Source organism: Pyrgilauda ruficollis, unplaced genomic scaffold (genome assembly GCF_017590135.1).
Source record: "Pyrgilauda ruficollis isolate IOZ18807 unplaced genomic scaffold, ASM1759013v1 scaffold12, whole genome shotgun sequence".
Classification (NCBI taxonomy): Eukaryota; Metazoa; Chordata; class Aves; order Passeriformes; family Passeridae; genus Pyrgilauda; species Pyrgilauda ruficollis.
The window spans coordinates 13,537,652-13,563,654 of NW_024510321.1; the positions used below are offsets into that span (position 1 = coordinate 13,537,652).

General features: G+C 37.2%; 1 protein-coding gene across 3 annotated transcripts in view; it reads right to left on the minus strand.

Moving 5' to 3' along the window:
- WAC (WW domain containing adaptor with coiled-coil) overlaps positions 1-26,003 on the minus strand; it is a 58,052-nt gene that overhangs the window by 31,220 nt on the left and 829 nt on the right. For all 3 annotated transcript variants that reach the window (XM_041489582.1, XM_041489564.1, XM_041489573.1), the window contains exons 2-7: positions 25,835-25,871; positions 24,244-24,439; positions 6,174-6,280; positions 5,309-5,424; positions 4,620-4,732; positions 2,864-3,172 (exon numbers count right to left, since the gene is read on the minus strand). In XM_041489582.1, the coding sequence (XP_041345516.1) occupies positions 2,864-3,172; positions 4,620-4,732; positions 5,309-5,424; positions 6,174-6,280; positions 24,244-24,439; positions 25,835-25,871 (878 nt within the window). The remainder of the gene's footprint in view (positions 1-2,863; positions 3,173-4,619; positions 4,733-5,308; positions 5,425-6,173; positions 6,281-24,243; positions 24,440-25,834; positions 25,872-26,003) is intronic.

The window sequence follows — 26,003 nt, forward strand, 5'->3', positions numbered from 1 at the left end:
ACATTCAAACCAAAGGGCAGAGGTCAAATAGTTCCCCAGGAACTCTCCACTACTGCCAGCCATTGAGGGCAGAGGACTACTGCTAACAGCTGAGCTATAGTTCAGCCAGGGATTTTATTCAATCTCCTTGTGGGACTACAACATACCCCTGTAGCAAAAGAGATTGAGCTGAAAAAAGCATTGTCGTTGGGTTTTGTGTTTTTCTCTTGTTCTGCTGTTCAGAACTATTAGTGCTTTAAAAAATACACACTGAAATCAGAACTATTAAAACAGCGGTACATATATGCTGGCATAAGGCAGCCAGCAACACAATCACAAGAAGCAAGAATTCATTCAAGGAAGGACTACTGCACATATTATTCAGTCATTTGGACCAACCTATTTTTTTTAGGCAAAAAAATAGTTTTACCTCTTTCTAGAAAGAGAGAGGGATGCATAGTCCCTCCCATCCCACAGTGAACAGAAAAAGAAGACCAAAGGCTTTTTGCTTTACTACTGTAAACATAAACCTCTCACACTATTTTTCAGTTCTGCAAAGACTTTTAGAAGATTGTTTGAACCAAGTGTCTCAGGACAATTACTGTATTTTCTATTTGTATAACAGCTATAAAAAAATATTTTATAAACTGCGTATTTCTAGTACTGCAGGTTCACAGCCACACCTGAGAGAATGAGTAACAGTAAATCATCCAAAGCACTACTTCTTCCCCTTTTTAAAAGAAAAATTAAATATGTAAAATGCTACAGAAAATTTACTGGTTTAATATCCTTAAAAAGACAGTCTGACATTCACCAGAAAAAGCAAAGTCAACTGAATGTACGGCTTGATGAGCTTTTATCACTACAGCACTCGCACTGAATTCTTCTCTTTCTGTACAAGAGGTAAAGCAACATGTAAAATCTCACATTTTCTACAGTAAGAATTTCAAGCCCAACATTCACCTATTCTAACTCTTCAATTATTTACTAACTTTCTGTAAATGACCCTTTTCTGAAGCTCAGTAAGTACAGAATTTGCTCACAATCAAGTGCCATGAAACAGATCAATGAGGCATGATTACTACAAAGAATCTCTTCATTTAACCCATATAAAATTTAAAAAAACACCTATCTAAGAATACAGAAATTCAGTGTACTATTTAATATGGAACAATCCATGGATTCTAATGTAAGATTTACAAGACTGCCCCGTGTGACTGTTTTCAATATTAAACCCAGCTGTATGTTCTCAAATTAATGTTGTATGAAAGAAATATTTGAACTCTCCGCCAACATCTGTAGCAGTTGTCAAAATGGGAAATTCCTTCAACTTCTGTAAGAGTCATCTCTTCAATTAATGAAGATGTGCAGTAAGGTAAAGAATACCCAGTATGAAATCTGATCACACACCAAATAGGAATCAAGAACATGCCAGAATTGAGTAATAACAAGAGGGGTGTTAAGTGTATTTTAAATATAGAAATGCAGTAGATACACTAAAGGAAAGAACACTTGACATAGATGTTTTGCACTGTAATGTGTACAAGTGCATCAAACTGCAGTCAGAAAAACTGAGGCTTAACTGAAGCAGATAATTACTGCACTCAGTACAAGAACCATACTTGAACTAGTACACCTTACTTTGTGCTTTACTGTGTTGAATAGGAAAAAGCTTGCTGAAAATAACCTGTTCCCCTGTAGTTTACACTCAGTATTAATGACTCAGATTATGTAAAAATTGCACAAAGTGTCAAGAAAAGCTTAAAAATTTCTTTACATGCACAATTACCTTACAGTATTTGTCAGTGTGTGCTATTGTTTGAATATTTTGTGTGGCCAGCTGCTCTTAAGTCTGTGTAGAAGTTGGAACTCTAAACAAAAGTGGAAGAGTCAAAAACAAACACAGAGCACAAGACTAGTGTCAGACCAGAGTCTGTTTTGGTCTTCTTTTTAAAACTATTTAACCAGGCCAACTTCCAAGTATGGACAGGGCAACAAACCATCTTTCAAAAAAAGAATTCAATTACATATTAATTATACAATATTTTAAACTAAAACACATGATTACCAAAAATTATTTTCTCCCTCTCAAAGCCCTCTAAATAGAATTTTCTTACACAATACTACTCTGAAATCTCAACTACACCAAAGTAACACACTATCATTAATGACACACATCTCATTCTCACAACCTTCTTGAGCTCTTCATTCCTAATAAGGAAGTAAATCTAACTGAAGGACAGAGGTCTGAGAGGTCATAAACAACACACAGTGAAGTCCTGATCTTCACTTGACTGTAACCGTATCTACCAGGTATTACCAGATAACAGAAACACATGCTATCAGATTTAGAATTGAAGATCCAGTATTTCTCAAGATACAGATCAAAATAGATTAGCTCTTACAAAAATGTAGAAAACTGCTTTCTGTAAGAACTGTGCTTGTGTTGATTGAAAGGTTTGACACTGGCATTCCAAACAATAACAGCAGTTCATAAAACATAATGGTCCAAAATGACTTTCAAATTGTATACATGACAACTACATGACAACTCAAATAAATGGCAAAGATCCAAAACAAAAAGAGAGAAAACAAGAATTAAAATATGTTCTACAAAAATACATCTTTCAAATTATCAATTGAAATGTTAATTTGCAGAATAAAGCCTTAAATAGTAAATATCACAGCATCAATTTGAAGTTGTACAAGACATAGCAAATTGGGTTTGGGGGAAAGTAAACACATCAAAACAGTAATCAGGTTCTAAAAGCACACACAATCAAAAAGGAAAAAAATCTTTAAATTCTAGTACTAACATACTTTGAACAAGCAATATAAGGCAATGCATCATCTTGAATACCAGAGGGAATTTCATTAGACATACCTTTTCTCTCTGTTTTCTGTGCAGGGATGGAAGATGCGGATGTAGACAGTTTTGATAAAGTAGATGCTCCATTAGCATCAAAGGATTTCTTTGGCTGGTGATCAGATTGTAGAGAAAATGGACTAGGAGGAACAGTGCTTGGGGTAGCAGTTGGATGAACCACTGTTTTGATGGGATGCTGTACTGGAGTAGAACTACTGTGAGTCTCTGCTCTTGGCAGTCTGTAGTCTCTGTCATTGTGCCTGCTTGTTTGAGACAAAATATTCTGTGGGAGCATACTGCTGGTGTCACTGGAATGCTTGTCTTCCACTTTTTTCAGGATTCCCCAAGTAACATTGCAATTAAAAAAAAAAAAAAAGATTAAATTAGAAACAAGTCTAAGATTGCAGTAACTGATTAATACAGCTGCACACCAACAACTAGAGCTGATTGAACTTCTTATGATTACAAAACGCTTCAAGTAGATCAGCTTCAAAAAAGACAAAATTTAATTCTACTCACTGACAAAATGCATTTTCTCTGACCTTTACTTGATTTAGAGCTCCAGTTAAGCACTGTGTTTTGATGAAAGGCTGCTTTATAACGAGTGTTACAGTCAAGTTAACTTTTGAAGTCTCCTAAAAAGATCTAAATCAAGATCTATTATTTCCATCTTGTATTTAGTTTGAAGAGATAATTTATGCCATTTTTCTTTTGTTCATCAAAATCCCTGAACATCAAGTATAATTTAACAGTTTGCCATTCTAGCCTTCAAAGAATTCCTCTTCATGTCACTTGAGTACTACTACAACAAGTTTACAGTTAATTCAAGGCATTTATATATATTAAATGAATGACTCATCTGCACTGGTCACATGATCATAGTCTAAAATATGCTACTCAGTGAACATACCAAGTAAACAGAGAGTAATTCTTTTATAGATTCTGACATTTTCACCTGTCACAAAACAAATACTCACTGCATTATACATGACTGCTATCTTTTTGCAGCATCCAGTATATTTTAGCATATACAGCAAGTTTCAGTGTACACCGAAAAATACCCCTTTATACATCACCTTGTCAAATCCCAAGAGCGTGGGTGAAGAATAATACTTTGGCTTCTGCTTTTAAACTACCCTGAGAACTACACTACAAATTTATCCAAACTACATCAGCATACAGATAGAATCTCACAGTACAACTGTTTTCCAGAAGAAAGCCGACATGACAAAGATTAAAGCTAGGTAAAAAAAAAAAAAAAGACAAAAATCTCCAAGTTACAGAAATTCATAGTTCAGGGAAGATTTTGCAAAGAGTATTGGTCAGGTAAAAATATGCTCTTGATAACACACACAAGCCTCTTGAAAACCCCAATATAAAAATAGATTGAATTAGGTTATTATTGTTAGATGTGAAATCTTTATTTTTAAGGTCAGAATATGACATTAGCAGGTCTCAATGATCACAACAGTCCAACTAAACTACAGATTATGCAAGTTATTTAAGTAACTATCCATGAAGATAATTAAACTCGACAGCAAAAGCCACAAAAAGGAGGAGAACCATGAAAAGCATTAAGCAAATGTTGCACTAATAAAGCTGTTTAAAGAAACCACATTTGGGAGAGTTAACTGTGCTACCCACTTTGGCTTTTATAAACGAAAAGGTGAGAAAAAGAGCTAAGGAAAGGAATTTTTTACAGTTTTTGAAGTTTGGAAAAGAAAACATTAATGCAAACAAAGCAAGAATGTATTGCTGTAAAAAAACCACATACTTCCACTGGCAAACCCACTGGCAGCTGTCGCCTGCATCACCTCTCTTCTGTAATCCCTATCTTTTGGAAAACTGTTAACTGACATTTTGCTTGCTTCTTTTTGTCTCTGCTCTCTGAAAAAAAAGAAAACAGAAGTCAGGTAAAAACGTACATTATTTAATAATAAAACAGTTTTTCTAAATTACATGAGATGAATTAAACTGTTAAGAGCTTGCTGCTACAGAGGGGGTTAGCGAACTTCAGCCACTGCTTTCTTACATGCATGCTTGCTGAAGCCCACAATATACCAGTTCAGCTTACTAATCTTGTCCAAAAAAAAAACCACCCAAAAAACCCATCCTGAAACAAAACATTAAAAACAACACTGACCCAGAAAACCAAAACAAAAATCCAACGGAAACAAACAAATAAACCCCAGAACAAAACAAAAACCAAACCAACCAACCAACCAACGGAACAACAAAATCCTCCCCAATAAATCATCTCCACACAAACCAACCATACCTCCCTTTCAGGCTCTGGATTGTCAAGGGATAAAAGAGGTGCCAGAGGTCATGGTAAGGGTAGGAACACAGCAGACTTAGAGCACAATCTTTTATAGCAGTAATCTATTAGATAAGCTCAAGTGCTCTGAAATGTTCCTAAGAATATTTGTTCTTTATACAATTAAAACAAATAAAAACATATACCTTTCCAGCCACTCTTTTGGTTTTTCCCACTGTGAAACTTCTGTTCGGCAGTTGTAGTAGTATTTTTTGCCTGAAGAGCTGATGTGTTCAGACCAATCATCCGCAGAATCATAAGCCTTTAAAATACAAACAGTGTTGGACAAAAGACTACTTGAGAGTTTTGATGTACAAATTTAGCAGCTTCCACTGTGTTTAAAACTACATGGCACCTTTTATGTACCCGTATCATTGCTTTCCACCACCTCTAAATGACAGCTTGAACACATGACCAGTATCCTCCTGCTGCATTCTGCAATAGTTTCCTCTGGTTCATTCCCATCAATCCCTTTAACAAAATCTAGTAGTACATTTAGTGGGACACAGTAAGGTCAATACTGATTAAACATTAGTTTCCTTCAACCTTACAACATCCCCAGAATTATTATCTTTCCAAAATTTTTCCACTGATCACAAATTTACTAATTTTGGGTTTGGGCATATTTTTACACCACTCTAACTACTAAAACTTTGATGCTGAAATGACTAAAATTCACAATACGTAATGCATTTCAAATAAGTAAAATCACACTGTCTGCTCTGGATTTACCACAAAGTTAATGGAAAATATTTCTGTATCTATGTCATTTAAATAATCTAGTATTTTAAAATTAATGACAGGTAACTCAAAGCTCTAATTATTACCAATTAGAATAGTTTTAAAACATGTAACAACTGTAGGTTGGGTTTACACAGTGTTTATAAAATAAAGACTGATGTTGGAAAACTCAAGCACAATGTATATGCTGCCTGTCTTAGACAAAATTATGAAAATATGGTGTGTATGGACAGGGCAACACATTGATAAAAATCAATCACAAATACTCACTGCATCTGAAGTTTTGCCTGGATTATTGCTGGGATTAGAAGAATGGGAATTTGAACTATGAAGAGCACTGTGGTTGTGTGAGTTTTCCTGTGGAGAGTAACTGGTCCCTGAAAGAAAAGAGAAAGACCATGTAAGATTTCAAAGAAATCAACCATCTGCATTCTAAGGAGGTGGAAGGGCAAAGAAGAGGGAAAGGGAGAAGGAAAGTTGTCCAAAACCTGGATCACAGCCAAGTGAAGCATAGTTCAGATGCAGAAGTATTTCAAGAGACCACATGCACATTTCTTTTTCACACAGGATAAAACGCACTTTGATTTTATAACTGGAGTAATGCAGTACGTCCTTTCACTGGTCTAACTCTCAAACTTTATTCCATCACTAGCAAACAAACAGCCTTTATAATTTCAATGCTTTTAAGAGTCCTAACATGCCAATTCAGAAATTAACAGACATTTTCTCCTCAACATTAAATCGGAAAATTTAAATAGGCTCATCAACAGCCTATATAGTTAGATGCATAAAATCAAGTTTTAAGTTTACGGAAGCAATGCTGTTTCCTTAAAACTGCTGTTTTCTTTTGAGACTAATTGTTATTAGTTCTAGGCAACTATTTCTGTTTATGCATACCGAGCAGACTAAATTTTCCTGCACCTCAGTCTCTGTAATAAAGGTACCGGCATTTAGAACATCAAAAGCAGCACCACCCAAATGGCCACCTGCCTCTGGCCTCCCTACCAACTACTCTTCAAGGCAACTTGGTTTTCCTCAATGTGAAAACACTTGAACAGCCGAAACAAGAAATGAGAATTCTCACCAACTTTTAGATCTGTATTTGTGCCTAAGCTCAAGTCACCTGAACAGTTCCATCTTAATTCTCACCAACTTTTAGCTCAAGTCACCTGAACAGTTCCATCTACAATTAAACAAGGATAACCACACTGCAACCTCCTTTTAAATTTTCTGTTCTTAAGGCCTCCTATTTGTCTAAAATTTCTAAGCAAGTAAAAACCCTTCCATTATTCTTGATTGGATTTTTTTAAAGTTCCAAGTGTTCACATAAATCATCACCAAACTAAGTCATTTTCTTACATGTTTCAGAGAAAACCCAAGATATTGCAAATTTAACACTCTCCCATCTTTTACTTTTCCTACTGAGAAATTTCTCAATACCCAGGGGTACTACATGAAGTACCACTAACTTCACAAGTTGTATAGCAATCTAGTATTCATAGTAAATAAGAAGTCAAAGTAATTTGAAAATGGCAAAGACTTTATCTTATGGGCAATTACAATAAAGAACAGTAAAGGACTGACATATAGGAGTGAATGGAGTAATAAAAAAATAATTGTTTCCAAGTCTTCCGAGAGCTACACACACAGAACACGACTAAATGACACAGTATGGTGCAAAATGAGAGCCATTATAATGCAAATTCTGTCTTCTGAGCCTTCTAACTACACAAGCAGTGACAAAATTGCTATTTCAAACTTCTTTCTCCCCACCTTTAACCCTGCAGGTTAGAAAGACAGTTCATCACAAAAGCAAAAAGAGATACACCACCACCAAAATATTTAGTATCCTACAAAGGTTAAAAGTCAATTTGCACAAACATGAGTTACTGCAACCTGAACCAGCACTACCTCAAAACCTTTCCCTACACTATGTTGGCTAAAACTGCATGTTATTCTCTGTAGAGATATAAGGGGAAAAAAGTAAGGATAACAGAGCAAGTCTCATACTCAAATACAGTTTTTCAAAAGCTAGACCATAATTCTACACCAAAAGTATCTTGCATGCTCAGAGCCGGGCAGAATGACTTAGCATGGGGGCAAGTTAGGCTTGTCAAAGCAATAATTACAACCATGACACACTTGTGATGCACATGCCTAACAACAACAACAAAGCCCCCTTTATAGATGCATTTGATTCCCCCCAAGATATAAGCAGTGTATCATAATTACAAGGCTGTACTCCACAGTTACACCAACAGGCTCAATTTTTTTTAGACACTGATCATGTAGTGAAATAACTGCTTAATATTTTTGTATTAGCCATTCTTTTAGTATTTATTAACTATGTCTTTCTACCGAGGTAAAAATAATTAAAATTTCTTAATGTATTTTTGTAGGTTGTTCAACATAGACACATTCTAATTAATTTCTGCTAAGAGGTAAAATCATCTCCCTTTTTCAAGGAAAAAAAAGAGATGAAAATTTACCAGATGCCTTTGTTTGAACAGTACCTTCAAAACATCAGAAAGCACCAATGCATTTAATTTACCTGTTAATTAATTCATCCTGTACCACAGTTGCACTATCACCACATTTTGTTCAGCATGCTGAAGGTGTACATGGTGATTTTTAAATACTGTATTGGCGTAAATACACCACACCATGATTCTAATCTAACAGGCACTTCCCAAACATGAGAAAGAGCCAACTACATACCTATTATATCAATAAAATACTGTGAAGCCAATTCTATCCAGCCCATAAACAAACCACTCAAATTCATTGTACAGACTTTCAAACCCCACACGGTGTATCAGCTCAGCAGCATGCCCCCATTTCACACTGTGCCCAGCCCCAGCACTGAGTCACCAAGCTCTCTGCAGGAGTATCAGAGCAGCTGCAGCAAGTCACACCCACCTCCAGCTGGCCCAGATAGGCCAACACTAGTATGCACCACTTTCTTCAAAAGGGGCCCCTGGGCCTCTCTGAGCTGCAGTCCTCCCAGACAGTCCATCCACATGCTCCATCCAGCAGGAATCCTGTCCTACCTGAGCTGGCCTCAGCTGCATAAAAACTCATCATGGCTGCTCCAGCAATGCCGACTGCCTCATGTCACGAGGACAAGCGAGGTGGGCCTTTGCAGGGCAGGCCATAAATGCATGCTGATGGTGCAGGGTAACTACAGGTGTGGGTTCACCGCCCAGACCCCCGTTCTGTTTTACACATAATACCACTTTATGTTTGGATCTGTATCCAAACTTCAGGAATGAGCATACAAAAGGACTGCTGAACTGCTGTTTGCTGTTGGAAAACTTACAAGACTAAAGTGGATGACACTCTGGAGAACAACAATTTTAGGCACTTCAAACAAGTTAAGGGCTTAAACAATGCATGTATACATGACAACCATATTACCAAATTACCTTTTTATACTGAGACAGCAAGGCTCTAGTATGTGGTTAAATCCATGGACAGCTGTCACCTAGCAATCTGACAATCCAGCCAAGCAAGTGGTGCCAGATCAAGTTGTCTGGGAAAGTTGTTGAGGACATTTAAAAGACCAGAAAGCAACCCACAAGCAGAGGTCTACCTCTAAAAACAAGAGGGTTCCCCTCACTTGAATGATAATTTGCAAAGCCTAACCCCAAGTCATTTTAAGGTGGCTGTGACTTGCCACCAGCTCTGCATCTCCCAGCTGCATGCCTGGCAAAGCAGAAGATGATAACAGGATCACCAAGACTAGTCCATACCCAAGAAACAGGCCTGATAAGGTAGAGAGCATACTACTGTCCCTTGAGACAGTGTCTCGTGGCAAATTCTCACCTTTTCCTCTTACAGTTAGACATTCCTTACTAGCTACACGTTCCTCAGGAAAGAGGAACAAAGACTTGGTTTTGCACTCCTTATTAGCATATTTTCAAATTTAGCAATTGCTGTTATATATCTTTGATGCACCATAAGGAAATTCATATTGTGTTATAAATACTCCAATTCAGTTTCAGAACTCCCCATGGAAATGTTTACTGCACAATCACAGTGAATTTCCTCAGTTTAATCATTATTTTGAAAGCAGCTGAAGCTGGAAAGAGCTACTCCTAACTGGAAGATGGCCAACAAGGGCATCAGCCCTACAGTTATATAAAACTGTAGTGGTGCAACTGTGTGAGCAAGTCTTCCCTGGTGATTAACAAGTCACAGGGCATATCAGAGTCAAGGTTAAAATATCACAGCTATCTTCTAGTCTTCCAACAAAAATCACATCTTCCTTACTAATGCATGAAAATCAATTCTGCACTAATGCAGAAAGTACAAAGAGCAAGGGTCTGGGAACCAATTCAAAATTGACTTCATGCCTACTACAGATTTGAGATTCTGTTACACTAGGACTGCTTTTAATGTTTTTCTAAGTTTTCTCCACATCCCAAGCGCTGAATCCAAGACACTTTGAACTGCAACAAGGGCTCAAAACTATCCTGGACTTGAAAAACTGATTTAACATAGGCTGAAATAAGAATACTACATTTTGCAATACAGTCAACTTTCTCTAGCAATTATCACATTTAATTAGCATCTCTATTAACATCACTTCAATTCTGAAGGTATAAAAAGATCAAATTTTGATTTAACCAAAGATCAGACTGCTCTAATAAAGCACCCTTCTCCCCTGCCATCTTCAAGACCAAACCAAAACTCCTTCCTTTCCAAAACCTATAGACCTATACTGGCTATTAGAACATCCATCTGAAACCATTTAGGTGGATGAAATTTACTTGCCACTTGATTAGAATAATCTAATACTTGACTGTGCATTATCCACCATCCTCTGGCATCCAAGTATCTTAGCCTAATTTACTCTTTTTTGGTTCATAGCATCATATAGTATCAGAATAATAAAATCTTCTACTGAAATGCACAAGTTGGAACAGAGAGACATTAGAGTTGCAGTATATGTACTGTTGTACCACATGACAGTTAACTTTACACAGTTCACTGCTGATAGAGCATTCATGTTTTCTTTTCAGCCACAAAAATACCTTGCTAATATCCTCACTCTCATTTTGTTCATATTAAAAAGTGTCAGTGTAGATATAAAATAAAGGAAGTTAAAAAGTGCTCACCAGCTGGAACTCAAAGATGGTCTGCTGCTCCAGTACCTCTAGAGGGAACTGGGGTTCAGGAAGGGCTTTAGGAGAGTCACCGTTCCTGTGCCCATATACTAGGCATGTGGAAAGAAACACTGGGCAGCAGAAAAGCAAGGAAGATCATTACCCTTGTGACAATTCCATCCACACTTTCTATGATTCCATATTCCACCTTTCAGCTAATATGCAATCAAATTCATGAAACTACAGACAATACCAGAATCTGAACTTCCTCAAAAGAACAAATACTACCAAGTGACAGATACCAACTGGTTGTTAACAGAGAAAATTTAACAGCACAGTAAGTCTATGGTGGTGATACTATATGAGGATAACTAATTAAGAAGACTTCTCCAAATGGTAAAAATGACAGAAATTTATCTAGGATAAGTCTAAATTAAAATGTCTAAAGTGCATTTCAATTGGCTTTGTTACTTCAATGCAAATCTTTGTGCAAAACACTTTCTAAAGTACTGCATATGGGAGGAAATAAAGCAACACAATAGGAACACAATACCCAACATGCCAGCAGTAACAGAACAGCCTATCATGGTCATTTTGATTTGCCAAATGTAAAAGAAGTAAGACAAAACAGTTTTTCTTCACTGCATTTTTATGTGGCCTGGTGTATTGAAATAAACATGGCTGCCTTCCATGCAACCAAAAGCATAAAAACTTGCAATTTTCCTAGCAGAGCAGTGGCCTCAGAGAATACACCAACTGTGCAGTAACATTTTCCAGAAATTCATAACCTACTCAGTTGAATGCGCAATGCTTTGCCAAAGAAAGAAAATCTAGCCTGATCACGGTACTGCCCAACTACATACCCATTATGCCCCCCCAAATAAACGTTTTATACCACTCAAGAAGTAGTTCTATTGAGGAAAAAACTTACAAAGCCTTATTTCATTCCCTACCCTTCTCTCCTGCCACACTGCCAATCCAGCACAGCAAAGTCTGTACTGTTTTGCAATATCCGATTCACAGGGTAAACATTCCAATGTAAAGAAGTTCCCTTTTCCTCCAAGTTACCATTCACACAGAATTTCACAGACATCAGCCAAAAACATTGCTATGAACAGACCAGGACATGGAGTGGCACAAATGACCAAATGTGGGTGAAAATGATACTGTAAACATATAGTTTTATTAAAAACAAATATTTCTTCTAAAATGGTAGTAAGAAAGTGACACCTTGAAAACGAAAAGCAAGGAGCAGTAAACTAATGAAAGTCAAGGACTCATTTTACTAATGTAATACTCAGCAAATGCAAAGGCATCACTGATTATTAAAATGAAAAAAATAAAGTTAAATCTTACATATTGCATAATGACCAGTAAACTTTATTTTGCTATTTGCTGCTTACTTTTCTACTTTTAATTAGTTATACTCCATTTATTTCAGAAATTGAAGCTTAATTTTAGGGCAAACAGACCAAACTGCTCTAGAAAGAACACCAAGTTATTCCTGTCCACCAAAAAGTAAAGCAAAAGGTAATAAAATGTCTTAAACTAAATTCAAACTTTCAGTTTTCAAACAACAATTCAGGGATTTACTACTCTTGCAGCTAACTGTTTTCCTAGGGTTGTACTTCAGCCCAAATGAGTAACACAGCTTGGGTTCTCCTCATTGATACAGCAGATAAACTTGGTTTTGTCCAACCATCCTATCATTTGCTCCTTTCCTTGTTACAGCTACAGCTTAATAATTAAACAATTTTGGGGTTGTTTTCTTTCTCCCCTCAGTCCACCTCCCAGGAGCAAAGAGAAATCACTTTTCAACTTAAGACATAACTTTGGAAATTATCAGGTTCATTAACAAGGTCCACTAAATGAAGTGAGTTTCTGTATGATTCAGTATTCAAATGTAACAAATCATAGAGCTGAAAAAAGCCTAAGGGATGAAAAATGGATTTTCAGCACACTCCAGACATAATTCCTACAGATTTTCTTCAAAGAAAATCAGTATATGTCAGTTTCCTTCATAACACACTACTGAAATAACAATAAACAAAGACTGGACAAATAATTTTACCATCACCCATAAAGATGTTTATTCTTTACTTTGAAGTGGGGTAAACAGTATCATTTGAAAGAATTTGCCTGTTTCTCAGTAATTAAGGCAAATTCCAACCAGCTTCTAAACATTTCTGGTAAGACTCAAACGTTACTAAAAGAGATTAAACAAATTATAATGTACAAAGTGGATTTACGTGGAATTAAAAACTATGGGTAGACAAGTTCTTCAGATTAACGTTTGCCATTTCCCCCCTATAGGGAACTTTAGGTTCAGGTCACCTAATAAAATAAAAAATGCCAGCAACATCCTCAATACTGCTGAAGATCTACTAAAACATGCACTTCACTTGAGAGCAATTGACTTGAAAAAAGCAGCTTAAGCATTTCACCCATGGAAAATGTGAGTGAGTACCATGAATTTCAGCAACACAGAGTAATATTCCTAACTCTCTGGTTCATGACACCAGAAGATTTCAGCGTGTTTAATTAAAAAACAAAATCCTTGTTCAGTATCACTAATGACAGTTTCAAGTATTTTTAAGCTTGCAACACTAATTAACATGACCGTATGTGTACAAGGAGTGGGACATCGCTCTAAAAAGAAAGGAGGCAGGTTGAGAAAAAGCTCAACTCTGCCTTCATTCTGGACTGTGGCTCCCAAAACATTTACATCTCTAATACGGTGCCAGAGACTGCCCAAGAGAGGTTCTTCCAACCTCAACTAACAGCTTCATATAGAGACTTTTAAAATTATTATGATATGCAAAACCAATGTGTTAAACTGACAGCTAGGATCCTTACCACAAACTAACAGCTATGTTATCTGAACTCCATATGGATCAGCTCAGCAAATGGACAATGGAGTGAACTTCCCCCTTCAAAGACCTCCTCAGCAACACCACAAAACCCAAATGAGCCTCCCATGAACACACTGTAATACAGCACTAAGAGAGTCAAGCTCAGTGATGGAAATCTAACAGCACCACCACACACTTCCCTACCTCCAGCAACATTTCCACAAAACCGATCAACTAAGATTAAGCAGAAGACTGGTTCTCTATTTCTGATTCACATTAATTTTCAGTAGATAATTCCAAATTTAGAAGTTTTTTCCTCTCAAAAGCCAAGAAAAACTAGACAACTCAAGACATTTAAAAAAAAAAATACATTAGTCATCTGGGGAAACAGGCACATACTCAAATGCTTCATGAGAATTAGGCTCAAGGGATACTGAAATGAATAACAATTCCTTTAACACTGCAGGAGGGGGAGGGGGCAAGCATCATGAATTTTACTTTTTGTTCAAGGAGCTTCCACAAGAACATAAAACATTGAAAGAACCACTGATATTTATCAACACACAGGTCAGATGAGAATTACTCAAATGAAGACACTTCACAAAAACTCTGTATTTCAATATTTTTAGAATACAAACAGGAGAGTAGGACTGTGAAAGACTGACACATCATAACACAGTCATCACAAACTCTATTTCGATTAAAGTTAGGGGTCATGCAAAACAATTTCTGCTTATAAAGGAGAAAAAAAAGCAGTTTCCCAAACACAGCTCTATTTCCCCTTTTCCTATGTATCCCCAGCACCAAATTAGCACCCTCACTCAGAAGCTCCAAACAATTAAGTAAGATATGACAACTTAATCTCCCTAACAAAATCCACTGAGCAAAAAATAAGGTTAACTAAGAACAAGGCCAGGTTGTTTAGCAGCTCTCAAATTTCTTTTGATGTTTTGAGTATAGCTTTTGGAGGACAAAGAAGTTTAAACAGAAGACCCTGTGAATGCAGTATTACTTAAAAATGAACTTGCATTGAATGTTTCCATTACTGGGCTTAGAATAAGAAAAGTGAAGCTATAAGTTTTTATGCATATAGGTAGTGCCACACAATGACAAACGTTTGCGAACTTCATCCCATCTTAAGTTTCCTTCATCTCAACTGAGCATACACTATTGACAGTCAGCAATTCGACAAGTACATGGTGTCGTAGAAGTACTAAAAAAGCGAGTCTGTTACAAAGCATTACTGCAATCCTGCAAAAAGGTTAGTCACACATAGCACACTTCCATATCCTTAATCAGAAAGATGCGGCAGAAACAATGTCTAACCACGTTAAAATAAGGCAAGAAAGAAAATGCACCATCTATCGACCTTCTTAAATGTGTCTTAAAAACAGTAACTGTTAGTCAGATTATCTCAAATTCTTAAGATGCATCAAACACAATAGAAGAACCAACCTCCACTTCAATACTAGATAATTCCTTGAGTGCTACTAATATTTGTTATTTGAAGAGAACTTTCTCTTCTTCTAAGACTACAGCAATGTCCATGTGTCAATAAAACAGAGAAAGCATTATTTCACCTAAAATTTAGATACTGACTGATCTGCCTATAAAGAATTCTGGATTATTTCTGTTTTCAGAAAGATTACTCTTTTTTTCCTGGACATGTTCTTTCTTCATCACAAATGAGAAACCTAATTTGAAAATATTTAGTATTAAAAGCAGCAATTGGTCACTACATTTTTATATCACTCGGGAAACTATTAGGTTTAGACTAAATACATTTTCAGTTCTGGACATACTATGCCATGTGTATTTATTACAGTATAGATATGCAACAAGCATAATTTTAATTTCATGCTTATTTAATTTTCAACTGGGAATTGGTTTTGAAGAGACAAGAAGAAAAAAAGCAAGTCCAATTACTTTATTACTTTCTGTCATGTAGAAATTCTTCAATAATAAAGGAATGCTGGCCCACAGCTCTGGGAGAAAGCAAAGATGGCAAGCAGGGATTGACCTAAGAATTAATATATATAGTGGTGTGTTTTTAAAAAAAAACAAACAGATTCACAGCTTCACTTCAGGCTAGCCCAGCTCAGCTTAACAAAGCTTAGCTCAGCTTAACAAAGGTATTTTGCAACACAGTTTTCAAGCATCTAAAGCACAATAGGTAACAAGACAATTCATCCCTCTTCCCATTAAGTAATTCTTAAATACATACATCAAATTCAACTGGTCTTTCCTGGAACTACCTTACTATAGGAAAATAAGCCTCTTCACGAAAGCTGTAGTTATGTTTAGAAACTCAAAATCTATTTTACAATTGTTCGATTGTCTAAGTGTCTAATTTTATTTCTCTAGTTAAGTAAATACTCTAAAAAGGACTATACCAAAACTGCAATCATTATTATTGAAAGTGTCTAGCCAGTATGAGGTGAACTTTATACTACTTGAATTTGAAGAGGATCATATTAATTCTTATATTAAAGCAAGCAGAAATAGCATTCTTTCAAATTAACAGTTTTTAAAATGAAGTCTGTGTTAATCTGTCAGCAGCAGGTGTCTGAATGAGGAATCTACTCAAACAACTTAACTAGATGAAATCTAAACTCCTCCCTATGTTATTCAAGGGGCACAGCTGGCATGAACACACCACCATCCAGAAGAGCATAATTATGTGAAATAAACACAGCAGAAAAAAAATTAGGTAGATCACATTACCTAACTTTTATTGTGGCATTTCTGCACAAATATAAATTACTTATTATATACCTTAATAAAAAACCATTTGTTGTGGGTTTTTCCACATTTGGGAGTGAATAGGTATGTTTGAAACATAAAAATGAGATGAGCATGACAGACCATAATTTCCTTTCCCTGTTTTTGCTACTGATAGACATGGATAATTGATAACGGCTGCTCCAAAAACCTCAGTAACAAACCTAGAAAAACACTAGGAAGACTGCTACTTTGGAGAACATAAAAAAGCACAATATTTAAGAAATCTGTGAAACCATCACAGAGGAACTAATTTGTGTAGCTGGGATGGAACTATAAATCTGCTTTGTAGATGTATGGCATTACTAAATATATATATAGCAGGTCACAGAAATTATATTGACAGGTATCAGAAAAGTAGTAACAAAAGTTTAGACCAAAAAAAGGCCTGAAGATTTCTGCTGCTCCTCAAAGACAGGGAATTTAGCTCATATAGCACACTGTTCGTATTTCTGGCTGCCTTGTCCTTGTCATGAAGCACTTGAAAGCTGTTTTACTTCTCTTTTTTTGAGTGATGACAAAAGGAGGGTATTGTCATTTTTTTATCATACCTCTACTGTAGAAACAAAACAAGTTATGTTTTAACATTGCAACAGAACTTTGACAGACTGTTCCTTTGCAACTCTCCTTTCTAACAACGGTCACATTAAAGAACAGATGATTATTCCAGAGTACTACAGGGCCTAATCATAGGCCTCTAGGCCTCATTTTTTTATTAATTTCAAACACAATGTATGCATGCATACATGGAAAGGTAAGTCAAGGCCACAAAAGCTTAACAGACATCTCTTAATGCACCTGGTAAAAAGAGTGAAGTCTCTTGTCAGTCATCTGCTCAAAAATTTATCTCCCTTTCCAGTGACCTGAAGGACAGACTTTCCAGCTGGACATACCAACGGTGACTCTCATCACTGTCTACAAGCATCTGCACGGAGGGGTCAAAGGATGGATCCAGGCTCTTCTCAGCAGTGTCAAACAACAGGTCAAGAAGCAATGGGCACAAATTGTGGCGCAAGAAGTTCCACCTGAATATGAGGAAGAACTTCTTTACTGCCTGAGTGACTGAGCACTGGAGAAGGTTGCCCAGGGTGGTTGTGGAGTCTTCCTCACTGTAGAGATTCAAGAACCATCTGGACACAATCCTGTGCCATGTGTTCTAGGATGACCCTGCTTGAGCAGGGAGTTTGGACCCCTGTGGCCCCTTCCAATCTGACTCACACTGTGATTATTCTTGAACAGTATTCCATCAGTCTACTTCCAGCTAGCAGGCAAGTACAATTTGTGCTTTAGAACACACATCTCACTTCACAAGCTTGCAAACAGAGAGAAAAAGGGAAACAATCCTTACTGAAGAGCTACATAGGGAATGATCTCTCTGTACAGCAAGAGTTTTTTCCCTCAAAATGCCCATGAAATTGCATAAACGCCTGACTTTGTAAACAAATGCAGCTACCATTGCAAGTTGTGTGCCATTAAATTACTATTATTCACAGAGAAGTTATTACAGAATTACCTGCCCTCTCAGCCAAAACAGAGGCAGAGCATTCTCTTCCAAGTTCTCCACAACTTCAGTGATACTTGGCTTACTAGACACTTTACACTGAATAGGTAGAAATGGCCAGAAAAACAAATGTAAACTGACAATAAGCAGTGTTTCTCTTGGAAAGCAGACATGTCCCAAAACATGGCTAAGGAATAATTCTGCTCAGGGGCTATTGGGGAATGCAGAGCAAAATGCTACATAATTTACGAATTGCTGTCTTGACTACGGCCTAGCAGGCAGCTCGTCAGAAATTAAAAGTTTTCATTACTTCTTTTCATCTTCAGAAAAGCAACCCAAAAGTACGAGTTTCATAAACTGCATATTCCATTTCTGTAAAGTAACAGGCAAGTAGTATATGTTAAAGCATGATGCTAAGTAAAAATTATTCCCTTCTGATTAGCTCACATACCAAAAACAACCAAATTCATCAAATCTTGTATACTGTCAGTTATCTTCTCTTTTCCAAAACAAAAAAATCTGAGCCTGCACAAAAGCTTACCTGGTCTAGCAGGCAGACTGACTTGAACATACTACATTTACAATCCAATGAATTCTTACAACTAGGATATATATATTCGCTTAAACTGAACAACTATAAATGGAAACCTTCAGAGGAGCTATTTACACATCTGAATTCTATACTCTAACATATAAAAGAATGTAAAAACAGTAAGTGAAAATTCCCAAAGTCCTAATAGCAACAGAGGCTGGGAAGCAGCTGCATCAACAGGTAACAAACAAATAGCTCTACTTATTAACATTTGATGTATCCTCCATTTCAGATCAAGTCTCACACTAATACATCTTTACTCTAGCAACCTACACCAGATACTTGAACTTCATTTAGAGAAGCAGAGGACGCCATCCACCTACATGAATAAAGACTTAGCATTTAATACCACCATATTAACATCACAATTCTTACCTAACATCAATAATATAAAATTAGGGGGTTTTATCTTCCATTCTGTGCTAGTTAAAAGCAAGCTTTGCAGGTACTTTTCAAAAGCAATTTTCAATATTAACATTCTAAACCTCTAGATTTAAAAAGTATAAACATAAGTCAGATCTTTTACTGTGATTCTACGAGCACATACTTTTCAATTTCTTTTCTACTACAGATCCTTGCAACAGAGAAACACAAAAAAATGTTTATACAACTGATCCACAAAAACTCACCTCAGAAATATTGCCAAATCCACTGACTAAATGGAAAGCTACTTTCTATCTAAAAGTTCTAAATTTGAAAGCAAACTTTGAATTAAAACCCTGTCTAAAGGCAGTCAAACTAATAAAACTTAAAAGAAAGCTTTTATAAATATCAGAAAACAGAAACTTACTTTTCCCAATTTTTTTAAATACGAAGAAAAACTTCTAAAATGTGAATGATCCTGGAAGCAATTCTCTTTTTCTTAAAAAACAAACCAGCCAACCCATACCTCCTTTAAAGCCATCTAAAAAGCCAATATTCAAGGAACAGCGAAGTGAATCACTAAATCTACACTTTGCTGTTGGGGGATATTCAAAACATGTTTCATGGAGAGCTCACTGTCCTTTGTGATCAGACTGTTCTCATCCCAGCTTTGACCATACAGTTACAGTGATGAAATGGTTTTCAGAGTAACAAATAATTAACATTAACAGCAGTTAATAGTAACTACATAGATGGAATCTACTCCAGCTTCCTCCTGAACCCTTCACTATGTTCTATTACTCTCAGACTTGTCTCTTTCCGCCTAACCTGCAATTTCCTCTCCAAAAAGCCCATTGCCCGAGCATCTTCCATTCTCTTGTAGCTGCCCTAACACCCCATCATTGTTTGTTTCACTAGTCAATGATCACACTAATTTAATCAGCAGTTCCCTTTTACTGCCAGGGCTGCCAGCACAGGAACCTAACACAGCTCTCTGTTCAGGCCTGTTTGCTATCCCTTTGCTATGAAGACTCTGAACTCCTTCAGGAACCAGTGGAAACAAAGCAAGCCAACAAAGAATGACAGAAGCTCCCACCACCACCTTGATAAAAACACTAACTCATTTATTTAAAATATTTAATTCAGCCTCTAATAGCAGTAAGATTTTTAATCTTGGAACTGTATTAGTCAGTAACAGTGCTCACTGACAAATGTTCTTAATTGCCAATTAAAAAAAAACAACTCACATGCAAAAGAAACAGTCACAATGCTTCAATTATACTTTGGAATTCAAATACCACAAGTTATAATCTAATTTCATTAGAAGAGCCTACACTGCATAACAGCACACAATTCAGCAGAAGATTTCACGCTATATACATTTACACTCCCCAGTTGTTATTTTAAGCAATTCAGTAAGACCATGGCATGAAGTAAAGTTTCAAAGTCTCTTAAACATAAATGTAGTGAAACACGCAGTATTTTCTTCATAGTAAGAAACAACTGAGTACAGGCGGCTTAAGTGAACAAACCTTGTTTGCATAAAGTTCTACTGTGTATCTTACTGTGGGTCATCCTGCTCCATACAGTTAAGTAGAAACACCCTCTGCCCTTTTTATAACAAGGGCTGCATCTAACATTTTTACTTTTAAATTATATATATTTATAGCTATATATCTCCCTTTCATTATTCCCAAAGCTACTCTACTTATCTGGCCTCTTTATTTTCTTTCCTGGACACCAGTATTTCATCATTCATGCATTTTAAAAGACATACAACAGCCTTCCATCTTCAAGAATGAGAGCCGTCAAATCTTTGTATTTCCCTTTTTCTTTAAAGGAAATATTTTTCCACATCTACAAGGCCCTTCATAGTTCTATTCCCCATAAACAATGCTGGCTTTAAGTCCCTATTTGTTACTGTTAAGAAACTTCACACTTGAGCTGGTCTCGTAAGACCCCCTAATCTCTTCAAACCCCACACTTGCCTATAGCAGCTGACCTATAAATAAGAGATGCACTGAGGGGGGGAAGCTGTTCATTATGTTTTAAACACTTGCATACAGAGACAATGCCCCCATGCACAGGGACCTGAAAGCAAGAACGAAGTTAAGGCACTTTTTTGATATGCTGCATGTACAAGCGCTCTTAGGAAACCAGGAATGTGACAAAAGCTTGCAATTACTCCATGGTGTTTAGTCCAAGGTAAACTTGGAAGTCCCTCTCCAGAGAATGACTGTCTCTGTACACAGTCTCTTTCCACAGAAACCATGTAGTAAGCAACTTTGAAAAATGCTTTGTTTGCACTGTATGGAGGGCTTACCCATAACACGTTTTAAAACCTTAATTGAATTTCTCCCCATGGATTACAATTCTACAAAAGATTCTGCCATGAATATTACAAAAATAAGCTGTTACAAAAAAATACCTTTATACGCATACTAAGGATATTAATAGGATGTGGTGCTATGATTTTTGACTAATTAATTTTCAATCAATTCCTGCTTATATTTTAAATGTGTACACAAACCTTGAGATGACATTTAAATGACATTCGGCATTTACCACAAAAACATGAACCAGTCATGACTGAAGCAGTGTGCTACACCACTGAATCTTCCTGTTTCTCTTCAGAGCTAAAATTACTAGGAGATGTATAGGAGTTCTTTCCAAACATTGAGATGAGAGGGAGAGATCAAGTTAAATCAGCTTTATGTTCAGTAGTAATACTCCAAATTTATGTTCTGTTTTGTTTTCTAAGGTATGAGAGAAGAGATTGTTCGTTAGGGATTTTAATTCAGTTTAGGAAAATAAATACTAGAGATGTTTCAATGAGATTTGCTTTGTTGAGTTCAGCTAGATCACAGGAAGGCAGTAACACCTGTAGTAGTTTCAAACTGAGCAGATTCAAATTTAAAATAATGCACAGCAATCAAAAAAAATAAAAACCACTCAGCTTCTTTCCTCCTCTATGAAGAATGCAAAAAGAAAACAAGACAGGCAATTATAGTAGTATCATAGCAAATTAATAGCTCTTGGTCATATAAAGGCTTAGATGAAGTATGTTAGTACTTTTGTAATGTTTTTCTTTTTTCCACTGTATGTCTCTAATTGCAAAACTAAGGGAATACTATATCAACAGCAACCCTTCAGAGTAATTCAAGAGACAGATAAAATAGCAAATTATTTTATTATATCTTTTGCCTATTAGCAATATGCAAATGCTCATTACACTAGAGCATTTCACCTATATTTTAACACCTACCTTCAATTCATACTGACAAAAATATTCAGTATATCACAGAAAAATTAATACCCTTCTGCCCACATTTGCTCAGCTTTGGTTTACTACATACAGTACAGAGGATTTAACATAATTTTGGTTGTTTTGACTGTATTTTACAGAGGTGAAACTGCGGCCAAACTAACCTTACTAATGACACACACAAAAAAATCACTTATTTACATTAAACAGTACAAATGTTAAACTTTTAAAATTAGTAATTTCCCTTACACTGTTGGAAGACAACTTCCTTCTTCCAGTCTGTTAACACATGATGTGAAAACACCTGCCTTCAGATGAGAATAAATGAAACTTTCCACTGTCTTAACAACGAGGAGAAGGTACTGTGGGATGGTGTTCCTTCCACTCACAAAACTAGAAATAATTTATTTTCCTTCATCCTGACTGCATGCATACACACTTCAGACCATTCCCCAGCTATTACATTCAGCTGGACCTTGTAAGGACTTCAGAAATATCTCTCCTATCTTACAACACTTCCAACACACAAATAAGCAGAAGCACTCCCCACATAGAGCCTCAACCTCCAGATATTTTCATATATGCATGATTCCACTAAATGCAGTTCTGTTCAAGCAGAAAAAATGACCGACTGTAGCAAAACTAAATAGAATTGCAAGAAAATATGGGACTAATTTTTGGACAGGTGAACAGAAAATAAAAGAGGACACCTCTGCATCCTGAAAAGTAGCACAGAATAGCAGCATATGGGCATCACACATGCATTTAATTCTGAAATTACTACACTTTCAATTATTATCAGATTCAATGAAAATCAGCGTATTAACAAAAGAAGCATGTTCTTATAATGCATCTACACACTTCTATGACATTAACAGTGGTCTACAGAGCCTCAGCATTAAATCAAAGAAGGAAAACCAAACAGGATTTATAAGAATAATTTCCCATGAACACATTTGTAGGGTTAAACTGGTATGTCATTAAAAGGTACTTGAAAGATACTTCTTTTATTTTACTATAACTATTGTATCAAGTAAAACTAGTGCAGCAATAAATGTCTATGTACATTAGAATTTGTCAGCTTTATACAGAACAAAGAAGCACTGATTTAAAGTTCCACATTCTCTGCTTGAATACTTCACCTTGTACCTTGACACAAAAGACCAATCAACAAAAGAAAGAACTTCTGAAAATTCAGACAGCAAGTGCAATTTTCTAAACTCTGTTACCTAACACTCTTTATTACCTGGAAAATCCTACTCTTTTCCTAGGAAGCAGGGATACAAAATAAGATCAGTTAAAAAATACTGGGGATATTACTACTGTTTATAAACCTGTAAAAACAGAGGAGGCTGACTTGACTGTGAACACAGTTCTTCAAGCTCCTGCCAAGAAAGGCTCTAGTATGTGCTACCTTTGATCATCTATTAAGAGTTCTGCATAGCAGCTTAATACAAAGAAGCTTTTTTCATTTCTGATTGTGTTTAGTCTATGGAGCATGTACCTACCCACTACAGCACCACAAAACGCAAAGTTATTAAAAAGGATGCAAAACAGCCAATATTAATTGCTAATGAAAAATCCAGAAAACTATTTCATGTTATCTTAATAAATAAGACATACTAGTTAAAATAATTTTAAAAAGGGTTCATTTAATCTTAGGGGCTATAAGAAAAACTACCATATCTGTAAAGAACAGAAAATGAATAGGTGTTACAATGCCTCAATGATTGCTTCCAATTAAATCCCCATTTTGGGTTCACTGCAGTCACCCTAGCTGAGTACAAGGCACATTTAGTGTTAAGACATCACCTGAGTGATAATGGCTAATTTTAATGAGAAATTAGTAATTGTAAAAGTTTGTTAAACATAACTTACCACCATCCCTCTCTCTAACTCTGTGAGTGTGCACACTTTTTGCTTTACTGTGCCCTGTGTTGTCACCATATTTGTTTTCAGGGCTGTCAGAGCGCCGCAGCATTTTATTTGGTGGTGAAGGATCTGTGGCGTCTCGCATCTTGTCATGACGGTGATCACCACCACTGGGGTGACTCTTGGATGTGTACTTAAGAGCCTGAAACAGATCACAAGAAAATAGGCATCGACATTAGATACAAAATTTTGGGGTTTCTTCTTCTCTTTCAAAAGTACTTTCAGAAGTTAATTAATGTTCATTTCTTATTAAAAAAAGTCGCCAGCATTAGTCTTCCTAGTTTTAATTACCTACATGAAAGCAACAAGTTCTGTAATTAGAACTTAAACAAATTTCTCCCACTATTACATCCAATGCAACACTTGCTGTTAAGAAGAACCTAGTTTCTCGATCTTTTCACTGATGGACTACACACTTCCAGCAGTAAATGGGCTACAGGTCTTCCACACTTTTGGGACAAGAACTAGTCTCCACCTGTTATTAGGAAAACAAACTTAACAGTTACACTGAATCAGTGTAAACTTTGAATATGTCCTCCACACTCTAGTCAAGACCAGTTGGTTTCAACATAACCTTGAATTTCTGTGATTTTTTTTTTTCAGTACTAACATCCCGGTAACATGTGTAATTAAAAAAAATAATTATAGGGGGCCAAAACATGTAATGTAATAATTAATTCTAAAGTTTTTACCAAAAATTACATGCTCTGCCTCACTCTGACCTGCTTGGTTCTGTGAACTCCTGAGTGGCAAGTGTTTACATTTACGTGAACTGTCACTGACAGCTGCCTTGGACTGCCCTACTGCACTCCAGTGATTCAAATACACGGAAATGCAGTAAAACAGTTCAATTTAGGGCCTACAGAGAGCAATATCACAACATATGGCTTTCCACAGACTCAAACCTCGACAATGGGGTTTCTTCAGTAGACACAATAAAGAAGTGCAGTATCCACCTTACAGAAATTGAGGCTGTTGTCGGTAACTCAAGGATTTTATGGTTTCTGAACATGCCTAGCAGCTGGCAACTGCAGAAATTAAGCCTTACTTACAACCCCAAGGTGGTCAGGGTCTAAACCTGTGCCTGCTCAGGTTATAGCCCACAGCAGCAGTTTTGGGGAGAAGAAAGGACTTGGGGGAGGGGTTGGGGGGGGTGGGGTGGGTGGAAGAATAAGACTCCTTTTGTTTTTAGAAAAAAAACATTCACTCCCTCCTGGATCTCCACTCCACCGCAGGTGACCCCGGCTCCCTCTCCCGCCCCTCGCACCCTCCCCGACTTGCAGGCCCGAGCCCCGCACGGGTCGCACTAGGCCGCTCCTGCTCGCCCCGGCTCCGTAGGCCTCGGCCGAGCACCGGGGCCCCGTTCCCTGCGCCAGGGCCGCCGCCGCCGCCTCTCCGCCCCGCGGCCCCGGGCCCAGAGCGCCGCCAGGGGCCGGACCGGGGCGGCCGCGGCACCGCGGCCTGCAGCGGCCGCCGGAGCCTCTGCTGGAGTAGCACCCCCCCGCCTCCCCTGCTCCTCCTCCCGGCCCGGCGGTACCTGGTAGGGCTGCGAGTCCCCCCTGCGGTCGTGACAGCTGAGGAGAGAGCGAGAGAAAGAAAGAGAGGCGTTAGCGAGCGCCCGTTACCGGCCCCGCGGCCGGGCCGAACATGGCGGAGGGGGTGGGGGGGGGAGCGGCCCCGCGGGGCCGGGGGGGGGAATTTACCCA